The 25,347-nt window shown below is 57.7% G+C and overlaps 1 protein-coding gene across 1 annotated transcript; it reads left to right on the forward strand.

Annotated features, from left to right (window-relative positions):
* The first annotated feature begins 9,966 nt into the window (after positions 1-9,966).
* Positions 9,967-24,936, forward strand: LOC133772249 (tyrosine-protein kinase ZAP-70). Its single transcript, XM_062208764.1, has 12 exons — positions 9,967-10,368; positions 10,802-10,962; positions 18,981-19,119; positions 19,221-19,308; positions 19,389-19,433; positions 19,600-19,671; positions 20,446-20,638; positions 21,081-21,287; positions 23,056-23,248; positions 23,340-23,480; positions 23,567-23,679; positions 24,813-24,936. Exons 1-12 carry the CDS (start codon positions 9,967-9,969, stop codon positions 24,934-24,936), a joined length of 1,878 nt encoding a protein of 625 aa, XP_062064748.1.
* Positions 24,937-25,347: the final 411 nt, after the last annotated feature.

Consider the following 25,347-nt stretch of genomic DNA (forward strand, 5'->3'; position numbering starts at 1 on the left):
TGGACTCGAACAACAGCATGGTTCCCATGCCAGGGCTCCGGGTCGGCCTGAGCCACTCGTAGGTGAGCTCAGGTTAAAGGTGGGGGGTGGGGGTGGGGGTGGGGACTGGAGAACTATGGGAATGGATCTCTCAAGCTCTGAGCAACTGCTGTGTGTGCCTGGCAAGCTGCTTGGCCTCTCTGAGCCTCCGTCTGTGCATCCGTTAGGCGTAGATGAAACTATGAGTACCTCGGAGGCGCTTGGTCCCTGACTGTTGGGAAAGGTATCTCAGCAAGGGGCAGGGGCTCGCGTAGTCAACAACTGGAGATGAGCTTCGTTTGTCTTGTCTTGGCCAGCACAGCAGGTGACCAATAAAGTTTTGCTGAGACATTAGGGTCAAGGGCTCCCAGGACAGAAGGTCCTTACATGCCGGGGCTGCTTCTTCCTTTCCTCACCTGTCCTCCCTGGCAGGGACCCCCGGAAGGCAGCCTGGAAGGGGAGGAAGCGCACCTGGAGCCAGCAGCAGCTGGGCATCCTCGGGGAAATCGCTTGCCCGCTCTGTGCTCAGTTTCTCTGTCTACAAATCCTAGTAGTGAGTGATACTATCCAGCGAGCCGGGCACACAGGTGCCGTCTAAGCATCTTGCTAGACCCCTCGTCCTGCCTGGCTCTGGGTCGGCTCAGGCTCTGCACGCTACAGCTCCTGCAGATGCCTGGTGGAGTAGCAGCCAGACCCCGCCATGCGGGTCCCCGCTGCCCCGCATTGAGAAATGGGGTTAAGTCAGTCACTCTCATGTGAGCCCCACTGCTGCCTCTTTGTCCCAGAGCCTAAGGTTCAGAGAGGGAAAGCTCCTCGCTGAGGTCACACAGCTCACAGAACGCAGGCAGTGGAGGCTGAGGTGGGAGGGACTGGCCTCACTGTGTGTGGAGTGGGGGGACATTGTTTAGTCCATCAACAGGCACAGAGAACAGAGTTGGCTGGATTCAGGGACCTGCCCCTGTCTCCCCAAGAGTCGAAGGTTGCTGGGCCAGCTTGGGGGGTCGATGGAGACGTGGGGTCCCCTGGGCTCAGTTAAGAGCCGAGGGTCCTGCTCTTCTGGTAGACGTTCCCTAGGGTGGCTGGTGCTGGCTGCTGGGTCAGAGAGACCTGGGTTTAGGTCCTGACTGCCACTTGCAAGGTCACTGACCATGACCTTGAGACCCTCGGAGCCTCAGCTTCTTTAGCTGAGGGAGGGGTGTAAGCGTCCTCCTTCAATGGAGTTGTGGGGAGATTTAGATGCAATGGACAGTGTCCCTTAAGGGCTGTGGAAGCTGTTGTTGCTGTACCCATTTGGCAGACATGCACCCAGAGGACTCAGGGGCTACGGCAGGAAGCCAGGTGGCCATAGGCTGTGCCTTGGGGAGCTCAGCCTGGCCAGAGATGGAGGAGCAAATAGACAGTGATCGTCCAAGGCCATCAAGGCAGTGACGTCGGAGGGTGAGACCCCGAGAGCCCAGAGGGCCACCAGACCCAACCTGGGGAGGGAGGTGCAGGAATCGTGGATGGTGCTGGGGGTGGGGGTGGGGGTAGGCTGACAACCTGGGGGCCAGAAGCACATGGCCAGGAGAAAGGCCTGGGGGCAGAGCTGGGCTGTTGGCCCTGCCTGGCCGAGGCTCTCCTGGCCTGGTCCCCTCCTCTCTTTCTATTGGTTGGAGGAGGAGGAGGCCTTTAGGCCTGTCCCTCCCCCCACCTCTCCCCTTACGCTGGGGCTACTCCCAGGTGGCTCTGCCCATCACAGCATAGAGGAGGGCACTTTGGAAAATCAATGGGAAAGTGGACTTCAAAGATCAGTTTATGTGGGTGTCAGGGCTGGCCTTTGGCACAGTGGGTTTAGCTGCCACCTGTGATGCCAGCACCCCCTATCAGAGCGCTGTCTTAAGTCTTGGCTGCTCTACTTCCAATCCAGCTCCCTACTAATGCACCTGGGAAGGCAGTGGAAGATGGCCCAAGTGCTTGGGCCAAGTGGGAGGCCTGGAGGAAGCTCTTGGTTCTTGGCTTCAGCTTAACTCTGTCTTTCAAAAAAAAAAAAAAAAAAAGATTCAAAGATCAGTTTATTTTGGTGCCAACAATTTCGACATCCATGCATACAAGAATATCCAAAAAGTTCATGGAAATGCATATTATGAAAATAGTGTGCATGAATTTCAAAAAATTGTTGTGCCACAATGAAGTTCCCCTTGAAGTCCATCTCTCCTTGCGCCCTGAAGTCGCCTCACGTTGGGCACTTGCTGTATGTTTTGTTGATACGGGTGGGGGAGTGCGATGGACCCTTCAGGTTCCCTGGCAGGGAACACAACCTGTCTGTGAGCTGATGGTGCACCGTATTTTAGGTGGTGAAGAACAAGGAAGGTGGGTCAGAGAGAGGGAGGGAGGGAGGGAGAAGCTGTTCTAAGGAGGAAGGTCCAGGAGGGCTTCTGGAGGAGGTGACATTTAGGCAGAAACCTGAGAGCGTTTGGGAAAAAGTAGCCAGGAGGAGGGAAACATCCGTGCAAAGGCCCTGGGGTTGGATCATGCCTGATTTGTCCGAGGGACCTGCACAAGTCATGGGGAGGCCCTTGCAGCTGGTGGGAATAAGTGAGGGCAAGAAGGTGATGAATTCGTTATGTCAGGCCTTGAGGGCTGGTGTGAGGATTGAACGTTTTTTCTTTTCTTTTTTTTTTTTTTTTTCTTTTTTGACAGGCAGAGTGGATAGTGAGAGAGAGCGAGACAGAGAGACAGAGAGAAAGGTCTTCCTTTGCCGTTGGTTCACCCTCCAATGGCCGCCGTGGCTGGCGCACTGTAGCCAGCGCACCGCAGCCAGTGCACTGCGCTGATCCGAAGGCAGGAGCCAGGTGCTTCTCCTGGTCTCCCATGGGGTGCAGGGCCCAAGCACTTGGGCCATCCTCCACTGCACTCCCAGGCCACAGCAGAGAGCTGGCCTGGAAGAGGGGCAACCGGGACAGAATCCGGTGCCCCGACCGGGACTAGAACCCGGTGTGCCGGCGCCGCAAGGTGGAGGATTAGCCTGTTGAGCCACGGCGCCGGTTGCGTTTTTTCTTTTTAAAGATTTATTTATTTATTTGAAAGTCAGTTAACACAGAGGGAGAAGGAGAGGCAGAGAGAGAGAGAGGTCTTCCATCCACTGGTTCACTCCCCAGATGGTCACAACGGCCGGAGCTGCACTGATCCAAAGCCAGGAGCCAGGAGCTTCTTCCAAGTCTCCCACATGGGTGCAGGGGCCCAAGGACTTGGGCTGTCTTCTACTGCTATCCCAGGCCATAGCAGAGAGCTGGATTGGAAGAGGAGCAGCCAGGTCTCGAACTGACGACTATGTGGGATGCCTACACCGCAGGCAGAAGCTTTACCTGCTGTGCCACAGCGCAGGAGCTCTAAACTGTGGGAGAGAAGGGTGGGCCGGGCCCTGTGCTGGGTGCTTGGCGGGTCTCATCTCACAGAACCCCAGTAATCCCGTGTCTGGACTTTTACCGGCCCCTTCTGCCAGCTGAGGTCTCGAGAGCTTAGCTGTGTCCCAGCCACATCCCCCCGGTGTGCGAGACTCAACTCCTGGGGTCAGGACAAACCACCCATGGCACCGCACAGTCCGTTACCCCGACTGCTGTCCCGTGGCCTGCAGCGTAGCCCCTGACGGCCTTGTGCTCAGGGCCAAATGCCTGTGCCGCCTCTCTTGGTGGCACTGGGGCAAGCGATGGCCTAGAAGTGGAACTGGCAATAGCTTCAGGGCGTCGGTGAGAGGGTGTGTGGCCAGGGGGCCTGGGACCCCCTTCCAGCAGTGCCTGGATGGGACGTCTTCTGTCTCTGGCTCCGGGTGGCATGGGGACCCCAGGCCTGGCTTGTGCTACTCCAGCCCCACTCCGCAGGGCCTGTGGGTTTGGATTGCTCTGGCTTGCATGCCTCAGCCTCTTCTCTGGGCGTTTACTAGGGCCTTCTGTGCTCAGGGTGGGCTCCCAGCCTCGGCCGGCCCTCAGGGCCCTGCTAGCCAGGTGTGGGAGTTATGGCCAGAGTAGATCCTTGCACGTGGGGCGCTCTGAACCTGTCGTTGGCTTTGGCCGTGTCATCATATGCTGCCTTTGCCCAGAGAGAGGACACTGCAGCTTGGAACTGCAGGCAGGTACATGCGGCCGGGGTCAAAGGTTTCCTCCCCTTCCACCCCAGACCTAGGCTGTGAGACCAAGGCTGGTGTCCAGCAGGCTGCCCACTGTGGGAGGACAAAGCAGCATCTCTGGCCCGAGGGATCAGCGCGAGGCAACATGGGGGCTCAGTGTGGGGGAGGAACAGGTTGATGGATGGTGGAATTGGAGTCGGGACTCCTAAACCCATGGGCTCCCCCAGCCAGGACGCAGGCTGGGGGTGTCTCACGGGGGCTGTGCCTCCTGGCAGGTCTGCAGGGACATGCTCAGGACAGAAGGATCTGGTGCCCCACATCCCAAGACTTGTGCCCGAGTCTCTGGTTCCACTGGGAGGGAGGCTGTGGACTGGCCCAGCTCTTTTGAGAGCAAACAGCCCGTGCTGACCTGGGGGTTGCTGCATGGAGAAAACTCCAGCTTCTCAGCTCCTGGCCTTGACCTTCTGCCTCCTGTTTTGCTGGCATGGACACAGGGACGGTGGGAAGCAAGGGGAAGCCTACCTCTAGGACATACCTTGGCCTTGGGTCTGAGGGGGCCAATCATGGCTCATGGCCCTTCCTGGGCCCTGAGAGCCAGCCCCCACCCCCATCTCCGCCTGCGTCCTAGCTGGCTTCTGGTTAGCCCGGCTGCACCTGCGGCCGCCGTGGGGAGCAGTTTCTCAAGCTGTGTTGCTGACAGTTTCCAGCCACAGCTTCCTGCCCCAGAGACCCACCTTGCCAGGCGCTCTTCCCCGCTGTCCCCCGACAAAGCCCCCCGGTGCCTCCTCCCCGTGCCCTGATGCTCCACAGAAGCGGCTCTCTGAGGCTGCAGGAGGGGCTGGCAGGATTGGGAAGATGGATGGGAGCGGGGGCACGCCCAGTGGAGGGCACTGCGTGGGTAAGAGTATGGAAGTAGGGCTGCAGCAGGGGGCTGGGGACTTTAGATCCAGTGATGTGGGCATCAGGGAGCCACAGAAGGTTCCAAAGCAAGGGGGTCCTTGGGGAAGAACTTACTAGTAGCGGCTTGCAGCCCCCAGAGCTGAGCTCACGTGGAGAAAGACTGAGGGGCCCCTCCAACCACAAGGTGCCCTGGGAGTTAAATTTAAATCCTGGTTTGTATTAGTAGAAATAGCTGGTGGAGATCCAAGGAGGTGATGCCAGCTCAAACCAACCCAGTCTGGCCCAGAGGACTGGTGGGTGTGACAGCGAGTGTAGCCACAGACAGGGTGACCCAAATCCAGGGGCTGGGGCAGGAGCGCGAGCAGGAGGCATCGGAGAGGGAGGAGGCAGGCTGGGGCATTTGTGAGACAGAACCACAAGGAGGGAGGGGCCCTGTGGTCCTTCAGTGAGCAGACCTAGCACCAAGGACGTGTGTGCTGGGGGCTGCAGGCAGCAGGGGTTGGGTGACGTGGGCGACTTCGAGGCCAGATGAGTGAGCAGGGCGGGAGTCAAGGAGAGAGACAGAGCAGGGTACATGACGCTTGGCAACTGTCCCTGCTGCCGTCATTACGCTTAGTGCCCAGGGGATTGAGACCTCCCGGCTCCTTTCCCTGCGTAGTCAAAGACACTGAGGCCTGATGGACGTGTTGGAAAACTAGAGACCAATTCTGATGCATTCTGGGATTTGACAAACACATTCAGCTGAGAAACTGCCATTGTCACAAGAAAACAGACGAATCCCCCCGGCTCCCTCCTGCCCCACTGTTGTCAGTCCCTCCCCTGCCCCCTAATACCCCATAACTGCAGAGAGAGAGAGAGAGAGAGAGGAACCTGTCTGCTGGTTCCCTCTCCAAATGCCCACAACCAGCTGAAGCCAGGAGCCTGAACTTGATCCGGGTCTTGCGCGTGGGTGGCAGGGAGCCACAATCTGAGCCAACACCTGCTGTCTCCCAGGGTGTGCGTTAACAGGAAGCTGGAACTGGGGGTAGAGTGTTGAACCTAGGCATTCCAGTGTGGGGTGCAGTTGTCCTAACGGGGAGCTTAGCCTCTGTGCCAAAAGCTTGCCCAGAACTGCAGTTTTGAATGGAATCAGTTTTTAGCCTGGCGATACCTTTGAGATACCTCCGTGCTATCATGTGTTAGTATTTCTTTTTTTTTTTTTTTAAAGATTTATTTATTTGAAAGGCAGAGTTAGAGAGAGAGAGAGAGAGACAGAGACAGAGACACAGACACAGAGAGACAGAGACATCGAGAGATCTTCCATACACTGGTTTACACCCCACATGGTGACAATAGCTGAGGCTGGGCCAGGTCAAAGCTAGGAGCCTAGAGCTCCATCCTGGTCTTCCATGTGGATGGCAGGGACCTGAGCACTTTGGACCATCTTCTGCTGCTTTCCCAGGCACATCAGCAGGGAGCTGGATCAGAAGTGGAGCAGCTGGGACTTGAACTGGTGCTCGTACAGGATGCTGGCGTCACAGGTGGTGGTGTTGCCTGCTGCACCACAACACTGGACCTGTATTAGCATCTCTCTCTCTTTTTTAAGGTGTATTTATTTGAAAGCAGAGTTACACATAGAGGCAGAGAGAGAGAGAGAGACAGAGAGAGAGATTGGTCTTCTATCTGCTGGTTTACTTCTCTAATGGCCACAACGGCCAGATCTGGAGACAGGAGCCAGGAGCTTCTTCCGGGTCTTCCACGTGGGTGCAGGGGCCCAAGTGCAAGGGGTCACCTTTCACTACTCTACCCAGGTGCATTAGCAGGGAGCTGGATCGGAAGTGGAGCAGCTGAGTCTTGAACCTGCGCCCATGTGGGATGCCAGCACGGCAGGCTGTGGTTTTCCCTGCTGTGCCGCAGCACCGGCTCTAGCATTTCTTTCCATTCAGTTTCACTGCAGGCATGCACCACAGTTTGTTTACTCGTGTGCTGAGAAACATGTAAGTTGTTCCCAGTTTTGGGCAGTTTCGGATAGGATGGCTTTAGCTGCTTCATTTCAGGTTTCTGTGTGGGTGGCAATTTCCGTGTCTCTAGTTCAGAGTGAGTCCCTGGCAGCCCTGGGGACTCTTTCTAAACACTTAGGGAGTGGTCACCTGCTTCTTGGCTGGGGGTGGGGGGTGTCACAACTGCAGTCCCTTATTCATTGCTGAGACACCTGCCGGCCTGTAACAGTTGGGGCGTTCAGACTCCCCCAGAGGCTGGCCCTCCCAGAAGCATCAGAAACCATCCAGCGAGAGCTGCCCTCACCCACCTGAGTCACCCGATCCGACTCCCGTGGCTTCCTCTCTGTCCCAGCATGCCCTTGGCCTTCAACGCTTCTGCTGTACCCCGGATTGCTTCTGCTTATGCCCCAGGCCTCGCCAGGCCCAGCTTAGTAGAGAAACAACTGCTAGAGAGAGAGAGAGAGAGAGAGAGAGAGAGAGCATTCGCCCAACAACTTACAAATACACCGAGTGGAGAGAATTAACGCCCACCCATCATCTGCTCCCTTGATGCTACGATTTCCATCTTACTGTATTTCCTTGATCACTGACACTCCCTCCCCACGATTCATAGATTCCATATTTGCAAGTTCCCCTGCGTGTGGAGGCTGGTTTGTAGCCTCAGCGCTGACGTGGTGCGGCTGTTATCCTTCAGACACACAGAGTGGCAAAGCCCTGAGTCACCTGCCGAGGAAGAACCCGGCTTCCACTCTGCCTTCCTGTTTCACCTTTCATACTGTCAATACGTGTCTTTGCCCTGGTCTGCTGGGTGCCACGTTTTGTGAAATTTTTTGAAACCTATTTTGATTACTATAGTTCATGTATTGACTTTCACTTTATTTGTAAAGGGGGGAGAGAGAGAGAGAGAGAGAACCTACATTGGTTCACCTCCCAAATACCTGTAACATCAAAGGCTGGCCTGGGCCCAGAACACAGTCATGGTCTCCCATGTGGGTGGCAGGGACCCAAGTACTTGAAGCATCACCTGCTCCTCTCAGGAAGGAAGTGGAGCCAGAACGCACCAAGCAGTTTGCTATTGAGTGCAGGCATTGCGAGTGTCGTCTTAGCACTGACAATTGGCTCTCGCCTCCTTGGTGACGTTCCCTGCTGTCTGCTGGTGACTTCACTGGGTAAAATGGCCCCACACATCAGCTGACATGCTGTCTGGCTCCTAAGTGGAAGAAGGCTGTGATGTGCCTTAGGGAAAAAACACCAGTTGGGTAAGAGGAGAGCTATAGTGCTGTGGGCTGATTCAACCTTAACGAACCAGCGGTGTGTATTAAGCCATTCGTCTTTCAACGGAACACACAGGCTACGTATCAATTGTGGGTGACAATGCTGTGACCAGAGTCTCGCAGGAAACTGTGTTTCTGGGAGGAGCCACCGCTCCTCTGTGTTTGCTAACTTAGTGCTTGTGATAACTTTATAGATCTTCTGTGAAGAACATAGTGATGGTGTCTGTCTCTCCACTCCCCTCTACCCATCAGTCCATGGTGTTTTGGCCTTTCAAAGCCAATCACAGTCATCAGGACCCTGCAGAACAAAACAGTTCTGTATGCAGATCCTTAATAGTTTGTGGTTCTTTTCATTGAAGGGCTATCCAACACCATGAAATGAACAAATCCTAGGCACACATTTTCCGAGTTTTGGGAAATTCAGACACCGTGTAACCAACCCCTATGAAGACACAGGGCCACCATCACCCCCGGAAGTTGAGGGCAGACGATTTTAAGTAATCCACATGACCTGTCTACCTTAATTCCTTCTCCCTGCAATCATACGCCTCACTGTGTTTAACGGCTGTGTCACAGTCCACACGGGGATACACCTGAGGCTCCTAACCAGGCCCCTGCGGGTGGATATTCAGGTTGGTCTCTGCTTGTGTCAAGACAACAGAAGAGCAGGAAGGGGGAATTGCTGAGGCCGAAGGGAGCCAGTGGGAGAGGGAGGAGAGAAGCTTCCTTTGACGAGCAAGGCTAGTTCCCGCTCCAGGACATTTGCACGTGCTGTCCCTCTGCCTGGTGCTCTTGCCACGCTTTTTGAAAAATCGACTTCTCCTTATCCTTTAGATCTTAGCTCACATGCTGCCTCAGAGCAGGAGCCCAGCCTGGCCTTGGCTACCTCTCTGTGTCATCTCCTTTAGAATCCCGGCCTCCATCTGTAATTATACTTTTTTTTAAAGGAAAAAAAATTATTTATTTACTTTGAAAGAGTTACAGAGAGGACGAAAGAGAGAGAGAGAATATCTTCCATCAGCTGTTTTACTTTCCAATGGGCTGCAGAGACCATGGCTGGACCAGGGCAAAGCCAGGAGCCAGGAGCTTCTTCCGGGTCTCCCACATGAGGGTGCAGGGACCCAAGCACTTGGATGGTCATCTCTGCTTTCCCGGCCATTAGTAAGGATCTGGGTCAGAAGTGGAGCAGCTGGGACACGAATGGTGCCCATGTGGGATGCGGGGGTTGCAAGACTGGGGCTTTATCCACTACGCCACAGCACTGGGCTCTGTAGCCATTATTTTTGTCCCTTTGTTCACCATACCCATCCCGCTCCTTAGACTGCATCTGAAACACAGAGAATCCAATGCGATCTTGGGAGATGAACCGCGGCTCCAGGTGCAGGTGTTGGCAGGGGGCCACTAGTTGGGGTGTCCTGACCTTCTGCACAAGGTCTTTGAAAAGACAGAGGTGCGTTTGCTCCGTGCCCAGCAAGCTGCTGTGGACCGTAGCACAGGGCAGGCTCCGCACGCTGCGAGCGCTCCTCTGTGCCACGCAGGGGCCCCTCCATGCGCGTCTCCTGCCACGTCCAGGCCCGACCGACCGGGCTCAGGACCGGCAGCGGAGGCCCTGACGTGCGTCCCATGTCCGATCTGAACCCGCAGGGTGTGTCGAGGCGCCCAGGCGCTCAGCCTGCGAGGGGCGGCGGCGGCCATGCCGGACCCCGCGGCGCACCTGCCCTTCTTCTACGGCAGCATCTCGCGCGCCGAGGCCGAGGAGCACCTGAAGCTGGCGGGCATGGCCGATGGGCTGTTCCTGCTGCGCCAGTGCCTGCGCTCGCTGGGCGGCTACGTGCTGTCGCTGGTGCACGACGTGCGCTTCCACCATTTCCCCATCGAGCGCCAGCTCAACGGCACCTACGCCATCGCGGGCGGGAAGGCGCACTGCGGCCCCGCCGAACTCTGCGAGTTCTACTCGCGCGACCCCGACGGGCTGCCCTGCAACCTGCGGAAGCCCTGCAACCGGCCATCGGGCCTCGAGCCGCAGCCCGGAGTCTTCGACTCCCTGCGCGACGCCATGGTGCGTGACTACGTGCGCCAGACGTGGAAGCTGGAGGTGAGCGCTTTGGGGCTCAGGGCGGGGCCGTGGGGAGGGCGGAGCTCTCTGGGGCTGCTCGTGTTTGGAAGCTGCAAGAGTGGGGCCCGGTTGGGGGCGGTATCTGGGTAGAGGGCTTGGAGGCAGGGGGCCTGAGAGGCTGGCGTGTGGGGCACGGATGCGCCCTGGGATGGGGTGGCCAAAGGGGTGGCTGGACAACTTGCATCAGATGGTGCGCTTAGCTGGGAGCTGGAATGTGGCATCTGGGACATGGTCACCCTTTGCATGGACTGGGGAGGGGGCCATAGAGATGGAGGAGGCTGTCCCCAGCTGCCTGCAGACACATCCTAGGGGCGTTTGGGTGGGGCGAGCAGGAGGGTCCAGGTGATGGAAGAGGGTTCCAGTGGCTGTGCCCTTGGCCCCACCTACAGCCTCCCCGCCCCTCCGTTCTTAGGGTGAGGCCCTGGAGCAAGCCATCATCAGCCAGGCCCCTCAGGTGGAGAAGCTCATTGCCACGACAGCCCACGAGCGGATGCCCTGGTACCACAGCAGCCTGACGCGCGAGGAGGCTGAGCGCAAACTCTACTCCGGCGCTCAGACGGACGGCAAGTTCCTGTACGTCGGGCCTGTGGCCTACGGCCTGTGGTTTCCGGGTGGTGAGAGGTGGGGCTTGTGAGCTGGGATCCTGGGGGCGGGGGCAGACCTGAGTGTGCAGGAGGCCCACGAGGGGTGTGCACGAGGCCCACGAGGGGTGTGCACGAGGCCCACGAGGGGTGTGCAGGAGGCCCACGAGGGGTGTGCATGAGGCCGTGAGGTTTTCTCACGCAGAGGGACTTTTCTATGACAAAGCAGCGGCCGTGACTTGGAAAGCCTCCAGAGCCTGTTGGTCTGGCTGGGAATCCGGGGTCTGCCTCCTGCTGGCTGTGGACATTGGACAATATGGGGACTTCTGCCCAGCTCTAGTCCCCAAGTGTATACAGAATGCCTGCTGGGTAGGAGCAGGGAGCCCAGCAGACACAAGTGCCCGCCCCCTAAAAGATGAATTGATAGAATACAGACTCTGCCAGCGGGTGGTCAGTGGTACCTGTGTGCAGGTGGGGAGGACAGGTGATGCTAGATTAGGGCTGGGGTAGGCCTCCCTGACAAGGTGACTTTTGTTAGAAGATAGGTTTTTCTTTCTTTTTTTTTAAAGAGTCTCTCTCTCTCTCTCTCTCTCTCACACACACACACACACACACACAATCTTCCATCTGCTGGTTCATTGCACAAATGGTTGCAACAGCCAGAATGAGTGAGGCTGAAGCCAGGAGCCTGGAACTCCATCTAGGCCTCCCACATGGGTGCAGGGACCCACGTCCTTGGGCCAGCCTCTGTTGTCTTCCAGGTGCATTAGCAGGGAGCTGACTCAGAGGCAGAGCATCTGGGGCTTTGACCGGCGCTGGGATGGTGGAGTTGCAAGTGGCAGCTTTGCCTGCTATGCCACAATGCTGGCCCCCTGAGAATGTGACTTTTGAGTAACTGAGCAAAAGAGATGAGAAGTAAGTGGTGTTGGAGCCAGCGCTGTGATGTAGTGGGTAAAACCACCGCCTGTAGTGCTGGCATCCCATAGAGGTGCTAGTTCGAGGCCCAGCTGCTCCACTTCCGATCTAGCTCTCTGCTATGGCCTGGGAAAGCAGTAGAAGTTGGCCCAAGTCCTTGGGCCCCTGTACCCACGTGGGAGACCGGGAGGAAGCTCCTGGCTCCTGGCTTCAGATTGGTGCAGCTCCACGGGTTCACACTTGGGGAGTGAACCCGCGAATGGAAGACCTTTCTCTCTCTGTCTCCCCTTCTCTCTCTCTGTAACTCTGACTTTCAAATAAATAAATCAATCTCTTTTTTTTTTTTTAAAGAAGTGAGTGGTGTAGCTTTCAGGTGGCATGGTGTTCCTGGCCCTCATATGGAGATGGCAAGTGCAAAGGTCAGAAGGCTGGGATTTACCTGGTGCATTGGAGAGACATCGAGGGGGCCAGTTATGGTGGCACAGGTGTGCCTGAGCTGAGGGAGGGAGGGGAGAGTGGCGGAAGGGGAGGGCAGGGAGGTGAGTTTGGCTTTTGACCTAAGTGAGGCAGGAGCCCTGAAGGGTGTGAAGCAAGTCTCTGACTGCTGGAGATGGTAGCAGCTGGTATAGAGAGTGCATGCGTTAGCACACGTGTTGTATTGGGGCACACATGAATGTACCAGGTGTTAGCTCTTGTTACCTGGGGGTGAGCATGTGTGTGCATGCATCAGCTGTGGCTGTCTGTGAAGGAATCTTTGTTTTTAAAAAGATTTATTTGTTTGAAAGTCAGAGTTACACACAGAGAGAAGGAGAGCCAGAGAGAGAGAGAGAGAGAGAGAGAGAGAGAGAGGTCTTCCAACTGCTGGTTCACTCCCTAGTTGGCTGAAATGGACAGAGCTGCACCCATCTGAAGCCAGGAGCCAGGAGCTTCTTCCAGGCCTCCCATGTGGGTACAGGGGCCCAAGGACTTGGGCCATCTTCTGCTGCTCTCCCAGGCCATAGCAGAGAGCTGGATTGGAAGTGGAGCAGCCGGGACTTGAACTGGTGCCCATATGGGTGCCAGCTCCGCAGGTGGCAGTTTTACCTGCTACATCACAGCGCTGCCCCCCTCCCTTTTTAAAGATTCTTATTTATTTATTTTAAAGTCAGAGATACAGGGAGGCAGAGGCAGAGAGAGACAGAGGTGTCTTCCATCCACTGGGTCACTCCCCAAATGGCTGCAATGGCCAGAGCTGAGCTGATCCAAAGTCAGAAGCTAGGAGTTTCTTCTGGGTCTCCCACACGGGTGCCAGGGCCCATCCTCTACTGCTTTCCCAAGCCATAGTGGAGAGCTGGATCAGAAATGGAGCAGCCAGGATTCAAACTGGCACCTATATGGGATGCCGGCACTGCAGGCGGTGGGTGGCTTTACCCACTCTGCCACGGTGCCAGCCCCAAGAATCTTTAAAGCTATTTAGAAACCTCTGCTGAGTGTTTGCCAGCCCTGCCGGGCTGATGCTTTCCGATTTGCACATGGATTCTTTTGTATACCAGTTGCTGATCAGAAGTCAGCTGAGGTCACTCAGGCCTCAAAATATAGAGCAACTTGGCCCTGGCCTCTCTCCTATGACCTCAGGAAATCCAGTGACCCCTTCAAGAGGTCTGTGGGGGACAATTCCTGGGGCTCCCTTCTCATGGCCTGAGTTCCTTCCTGGCTGAATCCTCACCATCCCTACCATCCCTCTCCTGGGCCATCCCACGGGGATTCCCTTGATTTTCCCCACCCATGCGAGGTGTGTGTGATTGCCTGCAGGCCTCCCACACAATACAGCTTCCTCCCCGTGATTCTGCCATCAGCTGAGGAAATAATCATTTCCATTCCACTTTGCTACTATAGTTTGGATATGTTTAGTTTGGGTGTCCCCCAACAGCCCATGTGTTAGGGCCTTGGTCTCTACAGTCTTACGTTAATGATTAATGGGCTAAGGGTTGGAGTAGTTAGGAGGTAGCCTAGTAGAAGGTCTTTAGATCACTGTGGGTATGGCCTTAGGAGTTACTTCTCTCTCCAGGCCAGTGACAGGCCTGGGATGGGCCTGGCCTATCTCTGTGCTGGCTCACATGAGGGCCTTCCTCCCCATGCCCCTGCTGTCCGTCATTGTCCTCCAGCTTCTTCAGTTGGCCAAACCGAGAAGGCTTTCTCGATCTTGGACTGTGAACCTCCAAAACTGTGAGCTGAACTAAACCTCTTTCTTTCCTAAGTATCTCCTCTCAGGCATTTGCCACAGGGACAGAAAGCTGACCAATATACTCACAACTTTGAGATATAAAATGAGGTGATGTTGCCAAGGCTTTGAAGGGGGTCCTTGAATGCACATTACGGATAATGCCCAGCTGCCAGGATTGCTGTGCACAACTTAAGGTTGGGCTGTTTCCTGGTCTGAGAGGAAGCCTCTGCACTTGGCCCACTTAGTATTCCCTCTGTAATAAACTGCCCCAAGGCTCACTGGCTTGAAGCACTGGTTACTGCTCATGAATCTGGGCCCAGCTGAGCAGGTCTTCTGGTTCCAGTCAACTGGACGGGGACTGAGCAGGTTGGGGTGGCTATGCTCACATTGTGTCAGTGTCTGGCCACTGTGTCAGTGTCAGGCAGGTGATGGGGGTGATCTGGCTGGGGCGCAGTCATCATCCGGCAAACGAGCCCAGGTTCATCCATGTGGCAGTGGTTGGGGGGTTCCCAGAAGTGGTCAGAGAGGGTAAGTTTCAAGACACAGGTGCATTCCAAGTCTCTGCTTATGTACTGGTATTGATGTCCTGTTGGCCAAAGCAAGCCACGTGGTCCAAACCAAAGTCATTGAGAGGAGGGGGCTACCCAAGGGAGAATTGTTGAGGCAGGCATATTTTTTAAAAAGATGTATTCATTTATTTGAAAGGCAGAGTTACAGAGAGAGAGGAAGAGACAGAGAGCGAGCGAGAGAGAGAGATCTTCCATCTGCTAATTCACTCCCCCAAATAACCACAGTGACCAGGGCTGGGCCAGGCTGAAGTTAGGAGCCAGGAGCTTCATCTGGCTCTCCCATGTGTGTGGCAGGGGTCCAGACACTTGGGCCATCTGCTGTTTTCCCAAGCACATTAATAGGGATCTGGATTGGAAGTGGAGCAGCTGGAACTGAAACTGACACTTGAATGGGATGCTGGTGCTGCAGGCAGGGGCTTAACCTGCTATGCCACAGCGCTGGCCCCAAGGTGGGGGGGTTTTGCAGCCTGTCATGGGGTAGGAACAGGGGTGTCAGAGCTAAGGTGTAGACATCTCAGACATGGGATTTGGGGCTCTTTCTATCCTTTTGGACCATGGATTTGAGGGTAGGATCTGCCTGCATTGGTGTACCTGGAGAGCCACATATTTAGCACGTTGTAATGGCTGGTCCTGATGTTATCGACCTTCATCTAGGGCTGCAACTCCCTTGGAGCGGCACTAACTAAGACGTCACTAACTGGGTTGCACATCTCACGCACAGTCCTCTCCCACTTCCCCAGGCACACGTTACCCTAGCTGCCTGAGTGCGGGGGCGCTCCCCTGGCTGGACGCGACAAAGGGAGTTGCTGCCACTTTTCCTGGTGCCATAGACGTGTCTCCGCATCTCCGCTCCCTCCTTCATAAAATACATTTTCACCTTTCTTTGGCCATGTAATCTGGGTTTCCTTCTCTGGGTTTCTCTCAAGTCCCCAACATGGCAATTTTTTAAAAAAAGTTTTTATTTATTTACTTGAGAAGTAGAGTTACAGACAGAGAGACGGGAAGATAGAGAGAGAGGTCTTCCATCCACTGGTTCACTCCCCAGATGGCCACAATGGCCGGAGCTGTGCTGATCCGAAGCCAGGAGCTTCTTCTGGGTTTCCCATGCATGTACAGGGGCCCAAGCACTTGGGCCATCATCTGCTGCTTTCCCAGGCACATTAGCAGGGAGCTGGACCAGAAGTGGAGCAGCTGGGACTTGAACTGGCACTCATATGGGATGGAGGCAGCAGGTTCTCCATTTATTCACTCTTAATTAGAAGGGTTGTCAGTTTGGACTAAGTTCAGCTGGATGGTTCTTCTACTGGTTTGTAAAAATTATTTGTGTGTATGTTTGAGAGAGTGTACTCCTGTTTGCTGGGCTGCCCAAGTGCACACAGCAACCCAGGGTCTGAGGCCTGGAACTGGGGACTCCATCCAGGTCTCCTCTGTGGGTGGCAAGGACCCAACTACTTGAGCCGTCACTGCTGCCTCCCAGGGTCCACGTTAGCAGGAAGCTGGAATCAGTAGTGTCTGCAGCTGGGGTTTGAACCCAAGCATCCCAGTAGGAGATGCAGGTTTCCTAACTGGTGTCTCAACTCCCATGCCAAACGCCTGCCCCCTCTGCTAGGACCTTGAGCTGGTGCTTGGAAGGCCGACTGGGGCTGGATACTCTAGGATGGCTTCATTCACGTGTCGGGCAGCTGGTTCACCCACGTGGCTTCTCTGGTGGGTGGCCTGGACTCAATCCCATGGTGGTTGCAGGGTCACCAGGAAAGCACGTGTGGGCAGGTAGGCCTCAGCGCTCGACCGTTTTTCAAGCCTCTGTTTGTGTTATCTCTACAAACGTCTTATTGGCCAACGCAGGTCCCATGGTTGCGCCCTGATTCAGGAGATAAACAGACGCCATCAGTGGGTGGGAAAAGCTGCTAAAAATGGGGTGTTCTTTTTCAATATTGTACACACACATCACACGCGTGGATATACATTTGCTGGTGAGCAGCTCAGCACCGTGTCTCTGTTTGAAACTTTTTTTTTTTTTTTTTTGACATGCAGAGTGGATAGTGAGAGAGAGAGAGACAGAGAGAAAGGTCTTCCTTTTTGCCATTGGTTCACCCTCCAATGGCCACTGCGGCCGGCACATCTCGCTGAAGCCAGGAGCCAGGTGCTTCTCCTGGTCTCCCATGCGGGTGCAGGGCCCAAGGACTTGGGCCATCCTCCACTGCCTTCCCGGGCCATAGCAGAGAGCTGGCCTGGAAGAGGGGCAACCGGGACAGAATCCGGCGCCCCGACTGGGACTAGAACCCGGTGTGCCGGCGCTGCAAGGTGGAGGATTAGCCTGTTAAGCCACGGCGCTGGCCAGAAACTTTTTTTTTTTAAAGATTATTTATTTGAAAGTCAGAGTTACAGACAGAGAGAAAGAAAGGCAGAGAGAGGGAGGGGGAGAAGGAGAGGGAGAGGGAGGGAGGGAGAGAGAGAGAGAGAGAGGGAAGGAGAGAGGGATGGAGAGGTCTTCCATCAGCTGGTTCACTCCCCAGTTGGCTGCAACAGCCAGAGCTGGGCTGATCCAAAGCCAGGAGCCAGGAGCTTCTTCCTGGTCTCCCATGTGGGTGCAGGGGCCCAAGGCCTTGGGCCATCTTCTACTGCGTTCCCAGGCCATAGCAGAGAGCTAGATTGGAAGTGGAGCAGCCGGGACTTGAACCAGTGTGCCTATGGGATGCCAACAGTGCAGGTGGCAGCTTTACCCACTACACCACAGCGCTGGCCCCTGTTTGAAACTTAAGAGTGTGCCCCTCAGGAGGTTTTCTCACCTCTCACAGGAAGGGAACTAGTTGCTCGAGGCCATAGCCCAAGGCTAGCCCAGCAGTCTAGTTACAGAAGTGACCTCTCCGAGGGACGTTTCGTTGTTCAGTTCGTTGTGGGGTTCTCTTCCTTGCCTTTCGGTTCCTCCTCATTGCACCCACCCTGGTGTCCTGTCTTCCGTGTATCTTAAGACGGATGTGGGCTAGCCTGGGAACTGTGTTACTCTTCACTACATTGTTCTCTGGAGAACAGGCTTCCCAGGAGCGGGTCATGGTCACAGCCGTCCCTCTATCAGGGCCCTCTGTGATGGCTTGGGGGACACTGCCCTGTTCCTTTGGCCTTGGGGAGGGCCACAGTGCGAGGCGGGCTCACCTCTGTCTCGCTCACCGCAGTGCCTGGCCTGTGGGTGATACTCACTGCTGTCTGTGGAGTGAGCAAACGCTGCGGCAGGATGCACGCCCCGCTGGAGCTTAAACCTCGAGGGGGTCCACTTGCAGGCCATCCGATGGCTCGCTCTTGCTGCCTGCGGTCAGCCAGCCCTTTGTGACTCGGTGCAGTTCCAGGGATTAGCCGCCAGCCAGGGACAACTTCCAGAGCTCGGAGACCCCAGGAGCAGATGCCTCCCTCCTCCCTGGGAAACCTACGCTTAACCCTGGCACAGACTGTGCCACTGACTCCAAACAAAGCTGCTTTGTCAATGATGCAGACCAGTGGGGTTTCCTGGGAGGGTGCCAGTGCGTGTGCGTGTGTGCGTGTGTGTGCGTTTGAGTGGATGGGCTCTTGCCACACAAAGACACATCTTTGAGGAATTCACTTGCCACCCCGGCCATGGCAAATTTGTATATTCACTTTGGCAAATTTCCAGCAGATGGCAATGGTGGTGTCATTGCGTGGGAGGCCAGTGTGTCACCAGAGCTGGGCGATCTCCTGTGATGACAGGGTCACCCCTTCTGCCTCTGCACGAGCCGCCTTGAGAGCTTGTCACGGCCTGTGTTACCTGTGTGGGTCTTTTGTGTAGAAATGGCCTTCTTTCAGTCTATCTGCTGAAGAGCATGTGTCCTCTTGTGGTGTCCTCTTGTGGCGTCTGTCATAAATGGCCGGAGTCCTTCTAGGCTTGGCAAGTGCACCCGTGGGTTCCTGAGTGCCTTTTGTGAGTGGCTGACTTCTATTGGACGGCAGGTGTCTGGGCACGGGAAGCCAAGTATTCAACCTTGGAGGGCCAGGTGCCCCCTGTGGAGTGGTGCTCTACCCCCACCACGGGCGAGGGCCCGGGCATGAGTGGCCGAGTGCGTGGTCCTGCAGGGCTGTGCAGCTGCAGTGGGAGGGGGCAGCGATGTCCCCGTGAATGGCTGCACAGGACCCTTGGATGACTGAGTTCCCCTCCCCCATGCTGACTTGTTAGCAGAACTGACCTTGGCCTCCCCGTCCTTGCTGCTTTTCCATGAGGCTGTGGGATGTGGAGCCCGTCAGGTGGAAACTGAGGCAGAGCAGGAGGACACCCAGGGGGCTGTAGGGGTGACATGCCCTCCCTGCCTCCGCCAGGCTGAGGCCCCGGAAGGAGCAGGGGACATATGCACTGTCCCTGGTCTACGGGAAAACCGTGTACCACTACCTCATCAGCCAGGACAAGGCGGGCAAATACTGCATTCCGGAAGGCACCAAGTTCGACACGCTCTGGCAGGTAGGCCGCCCAGGCACCCAGTGCCCCCCCCCCCCCCCCCCGACCCTGCCCAGGCAGATGTTGGGAGGCGAGGAGGCCCCGCTGACGCCCTCTGCCGGCAGCTGGTGGAATACCTGAAGCTGAAGGCGGACGGGCTCATCTACTGCTTAAAGGAGGCGTGTCCCAACTCCAGCGCCAGTGCCGCTGCAGGTGCGCAGGCTCGCGGGTGGGCCAGCGAGGGGCGGGCAGGAGCCCCAGCCCCATACTCACTGGCCCCTCTGCTCCCCCAGGGACCGCTGCTCCCACACTCCCGGCCCACCCATCCACGTTCACCCAAGTGAGTCAGCCGGCATCAGAGATGGGAATCCGGGGGTGGAGCTGGGTGTGTGGGGGAGGAGGAGAGGGTCTCCTCCAGCACTGTTTCTGGAGGAGGGGTCTCCTAAGAGGGGCTGGGCACCCCCAGCTCGGGCCCTGCTGACCATGGCTGACACCATGACCTTTGGCCTCAGAGACGGATGGACACCCTCAACTCAGATGGGTACACCCCGGAACCAGGGTACACCCCTGAGCCAGGTGAGCTGCCGAGGTGGAGATATTGGGGTGCAGAGCAGGGCCCCTGGCTGGGAGGGGCCAGGCCTGCAGGGCTGACTTGGCTGGCTCTGTGCACACGCACGCCTCCGCCATCACACCTCCCCGGTGTGTGTGCTGACATGCAGGAAGCGACCCTGGCCCCCAGGTTCCCCACGCAGACCTTTGCTGAGGGCCTCCTGTGTGCCAGTCACAATCCCAGGCACCGTGCGAAGCATTCATGAGATCCCATGGATGCCAGTGGAGGAGAAGGGGAGGGTGGGTCTCTAAGGTCCCGCGGCTGGGATTTGAACCCAGGCAGAGACTCTGCTGTGGCTGCTCTTGTGTGGACAGAGAGCATATGTGGTTACATGTGCACCGGGGGCCCACCTTTGGAGGCGCCGCAAGCGTGACTGTGGGGCATATGCACACTGATTGTAGCTGTGCACATGTGTGTGCATGTATGTGTGTGTGAGTGCACACAGATGCACACTCCAGCTGGCACCCTGTGGTGACACGTGGACACTGTCGCACGTGCTTCCAGAGCTCATGGGCACATGGCTCCCCAGGCCCCCACAGATGTGACCAGCAGCGTGAGCAAGTGCACATGTGGGCACGCACACACACGAACATGTGTGCCCTCGCTTGCCTGTGTGTGCTCTGGGCGGGTGCCCTTTGGCTGGGTCATGTGCCGTGTGGGGGCTCGGTTGCCCTGCCCGCCCTGCCCCGGCCCCTTTCCCCACCCTCTGCCCGGGACTGCATGGCTGTGTGTGTCCCTAGCGCGCCTAGCTTCCCCAGAGAAGCCGCGGCCGATGCCCATGGACACGAGCGTGTATGAGAGCCCCTACAGCGACCCCGAGGAGCTCAAGGACAAGAAGCTCTTCCTGAAGCGTGAGAACCTCCTCGTGGCTGACATTGAACTTGGCTGCGGCAACTTCGGCTCCGTGCGCCAGGGCGTCTACCGCATGCGCAAGTATGGCCACCCCTGCAGCTGTTGCGGGGGGGGAGGCATGGGAGCCGGGATGTCTGTCTGTCTCAGAGACAGACTCTTGGACAGGACACGGCTTGTTGGAGGCCTCCCCGAGACAGATTGGAGGCACTTGGGGAGCAGTAGAAGGAGGTCTGGGCCGGGGAAGGGTTGGGCTGAGCTGCACAGCCCCTGCCTCCCCTGGCCCCTGCCTCTGCTGCTGTTGTTGGTGGTGGGATCCAGGTCACCCTGGGGAGGTTGTCGCTGGCAGGGGCGGTTCCCAGTGAGGGCCCTGGCTATGAGCTGTCCTCAGCTGACAGTCTTGACCGCTGGAGGAGTGAGTGCCTTGGCCTCAATCGGGGCGGTGAGCATCAGGGTCCCACTGCGGGTGCGTGGGAACAGGGCTGGCTCAGCCCCGTGTGTCCTGCCCGGCTGTGCATCGTGGCAGGAAGCAGATCGACGTGGCCATCAAGGTGCTGAAGCACAGCACGGAGAAGGCGGACAAGGACGAGATGATGCGTGAGGCACAGATCATGCACCAGCTGGACAACCCCTACATCGTGCGGCTCATCGGCGTGTGCCAGGCCGAGGCGCTCATGCTGGTCATGGAGATGGCGGGTGGCGGGCCCCTGCACAAGTTCCTGCTGGGGAAGAAGTGAGTCCCCCCGGGGCAGGCCCGTGGGTTGGGGCTGCGGGTGAGGGTGTGTGGGACTCATCCCGGGCAGCCCCGGGCGGGACAGCACTCACGCTCCTGCTAGGGCTGTGCACACACCACACGCAGGTTCACACTTCGGGGACACCCACTTGTGTCCACAAGGGGGAGCTGCCAGCTCCCTGTTCCCCCATTTGTATCACTGCAGTGATAACAGTACCTGTCCCGAGGGGCTCTCTGAAGACGTAAGGGCTTAGACCACCATCGGCACTGCTAGGGAGGGCTGCATCAGTGGCACCCAGCCTCTCGGGCCGGCTTCCTCACTGCTGGGAAAGTGCAGGGGTGGTGGTCTCTCACCTGGAGCAGCCTGCAGCCTGCAGCTTGGTCTTGTGCTATAGTTTTTAGGTTTTTTTTTTTTTTTTTAAGATTTATTTATTTGAGAGGCAGAGTTACAGCCAGAGAGAGAGGTCTTCCATCCACTGGTTCATCCCCCAAATGCCTGCAAAGGCCAGAGTTGGGCCAATCCGAAGCCCAGAGCCAAGAGCTCCTTCTGGGTCTCCCACACGGGTGCAGGGGCCCAGCAGAGAGCTGGATCAGAAGTGGAGCAGCTAGGACCCACAGGTGGAGGCTTTGCCTACGATGCCACAGCGCCAGCTCCTATAGTTCATTTCTTAGAGGTTAAACACAAGAATACGGAAGAGAGCCCATAGATGGCATCTGTAGGTGAAAATATTCACTCTCTGTGCCTTCACTGAAAGGCTGTAGCCTTTTCTTAGTGCCTCCTGGGGCTCCAGACTCCTGCCCTCGTGGCCAGGCATCTCTGTGCTGCCCGTGGGATGCTGTGCCGCACCACGCTCTCTGCGGTGCACCTGCCTTCATGGTGCGCCCTGCTCACACAGTCAGTCCTGCAGCCGGTATCTGTCGGGCAGTTCCTCTGTGGCAGGAACTAGTGCAGACACCTGGGATCATCAGCAAATACAAGAGCAAAGATGCCTGCCCTGTTCCCTGGTTGGAGAAGCAAAGCAGTAAATGGTCATGATAAAACAGAGTGGGACACTGGAGAGAAGGGAGTAGGGCAGGCCAGGGGCACGGGCGTGCTGGGGTGGGAGCCCCAGGGAGAACGGGAGGTCTGGGAAGACTGAGGGGGGTAGCCAAGCACAGATCCACGGGAGAACATTTCAAGCAGAGGGCACCACCTGTGCAAAGGCCCTGGGGTGGGCTCCCACAACAGTGGGACAGAGTGTGGGCAGGGAGATGATGCAAAGCCTTGTGGGCTCCTAAGGGGACTTGGACTTTCGCCCTGAGTAAGGGGGGAGCTCTGGGAGGGGCAGGATCTGATGCAGCTGGGGACCAGACAAGATTGTGCGAGGCCTGGGTAGAGCTGACAGTTCTAGTCCAGGCAGTGCTGACGGGGGGCTGGTTAGGCTGTTAGAAGCAGTGGGAAGATTCCAGAGCACTTCTGACGGCAGAGCTGCGGGGCTTGCTGTGACAGGCGATGGAGGGCAGAGCGCCTGGGGAAGAAGGGGCGTGGCTAGAGGGGGATCAGCCTTGGCTTCGTTTGAGGAGCCTGAGGGACAAGCTTGGGAGGTCACAGCGTAGGGTGACACTCCAGCCTGGAGCCTTCTTCGCAGCTGTGACCCCAGCCCCAGGCCTGGCACACAGCAGGTGCTCCTCTGGCCTCTGAGAGGCTGAGATGGGTGGGCTTGGTCCCAGGGGGCACTTGGGCTGTCTTCTCCCAGCTGACCCCGCCTCCCCCCTGGCCCCGCCCCAGGGAGGAGATCCCCGTGAGCAACGTGGCCGAGTTGCTGCACCAGGTGTCCATGGGGATGAAGTACCTAGAAGAGAAGAACTTTGTGCACCGTGACCTGGCGGCCCGCAACGTCCTGCTGGTCAACCGGCACTACGCCAAGATCAGCGACTTCGGTCTCTCCAAGGCGCTGGGTGCCGACGACAGCTACTACACGGTGCGCCCCTGCTCTGCGGTGCCCAGGCAGAGGCGGGTCGGGGGGCTGGAGGGTCCCTGAGCTCTGCCCAGCAGCGTCTTCCCCTCCCCAGGCCCGCTCAGCGGGGAAGTGGCCGCTCAAGTGGTACGCGCCCGAGTGCATCAACTTCCGTAAGTTCTCCAGCCGCAGTGACGTCTGGAGCTACGGAGTCACCATGTGGGAGGCCTTCTCCTACGGCCAGAAGCCCTACAAGGCAGGCGCGGATGGTGGCGGGCAGCAGGTGGCGGGCGGGGGAGGAGGCCTGGCCGCGCACTCTGACGCCCGGCCCTGGCTCCACAGAAGATGAAGGGCCCCGAGGTCTTGGACTTCATCAAGCAGGGCCGGCGGATGGAGTGCCCACCGGAGTGTCCACCCGAGATGTATGCGCTCATGAGCGACTGCTGGATCTACAAGTGAGTACCAGGGGCCTCCATGGTTGGGCTGCCCCTGGACCCTCCCCCAGCCTACAGCCTCCCTCACCCCTGTGATCTGAGCCCCCCTACCCCTACCAACCCCACAGGGCTCCCATAGGCCAACACCCAACACCCAGACCCAGCACCTACCACCTCCCCCCCAGCCAGTGCTCAACACTGACGCAGCAGTTCTCAGCGCCACACCTGTTACCAGCTCTGATGCCAGTACTCAGGGTGCGGGTCAATCCTCCCAGGATTGAGCCCTCAATATATTCAACCTCCCCTCCCCTTCTGGTTGAAGCCCAACACTCACATCCCACGGTTGTCCCAAGTCTCCATCAGGCGGGCAGCAGGCACCCACGTGGGCTGTCACTGCTGCTGATGCCGTGTGAGACAGCCTGGCATCTGTTAGCCCACCAGCCAACACTGGCATTGACACCCAGACACCCACAGCAGCCAGCAAACAGCACCCGAGCCCGGGAGTCCATCCTCGTGTAGTCACCACAGGGAGGCACCCGGTGCACCATCCAGAAAGGCCAGCACCCAAGTGCCCCACAGGACACAATCACCCTCCGTGGCCGTGGATTCAACCCGCCCAGGGTGGAAATAAGGCCTGCAGAATTGTGCCAGGAACTTGTACCCACTCCTTTCTCCTGTCCCTAATCCCAAATGATAACAGTATAAGGACTGTTCACCCAGTATTTTTTACATTGTAGCGGGTATAGGAGCCATCTTGAGATGAGTTGAAACTAAACGGGATGCAAATACTCTAGCCATTTTACATAAGGGCCTGGAGCACCCACGGATCTCCGGCACCTGTGGGGAAACCTGGAGCCAATTCTCCATGGGTACTGAGAGCCGGCTGGGCAGGGATAGCCCCCACACAGCTCCAGCTCCCACTGCCACACCACTCCCAGGACTCCAGTCTTGGGTCTGACTGCTGGCCGCACACCTGCACCCACACAAGCGCGGCCCGGGGACTCTGACGCCCAGAGACCTCCATTGCCTGAGCCCTTCCGGGACCCCACCCCCGCGAGGCCTCTCCATGACCCAGCAGCCCCACCGAGAGCCCACCCCGCGCTGAAACGGCTCTGGGGGTGTGGCAGTGGCCTGGATCTAGCGTTCGCCCGCAGGTGGGAGGACCGTCCAGACTTCCAGGCGGTGGAGCAGCGCATGCGGGCCTATTACTACAGCCTGGCGAGCAAGGCGGAGGGGGCCCCGGCGGGCGGCCAGGGCGCAGAGGCTGCCTGTGCCTGAGCTGGCGCCCAGCGTGGACTGCAGACCGCTGGGCCCTCGGCCGGCTCCCAGGACCCGCGCAGTGCGGCTGAGGCCGGCGGCAGGTCTGCTTCCTCCCACCAGGGACACCCCGGCCCCGGCGTTCCCCACGCGGTCCCCTGCCTGGCCACGGGAGGAGGGGAGGCTTTGGGAGGGGGCCTGGTGCTGGCCCCGGGATCCACTGGGGGCCCCGGCAGGAGGGAACCCTCGTTCTACTGGGCCTTGCCCAGGGCAAGGCGTTTGTTATAAAATAAACTCAGTTCTCTGTCGTGGGCGCTCCCTCATTTTATCTGGGGCAGGGGCAGGGGCAGGGCAGCAGCCGAGGGGTGGAGGGGTGGAGGGGTGGAGGGGGGAAGGGCCAAACTCAGAATCGAGCCCAGGGGATTGGCTGCT

The sequence above is a fragment of the Lepus europaeus genome, chromosome 13 (genome assembly GCF_033115175.1).
Source record: "Lepus europaeus isolate LE1 chromosome 13, mLepTim1.pri, whole genome shotgun sequence".
NCBI classification, from domain to species: domain Eukaryota; kingdom Metazoa; phylum Chordata; class Mammalia; order Lagomorpha; family Leporidae; genus Lepus; species Lepus europaeus.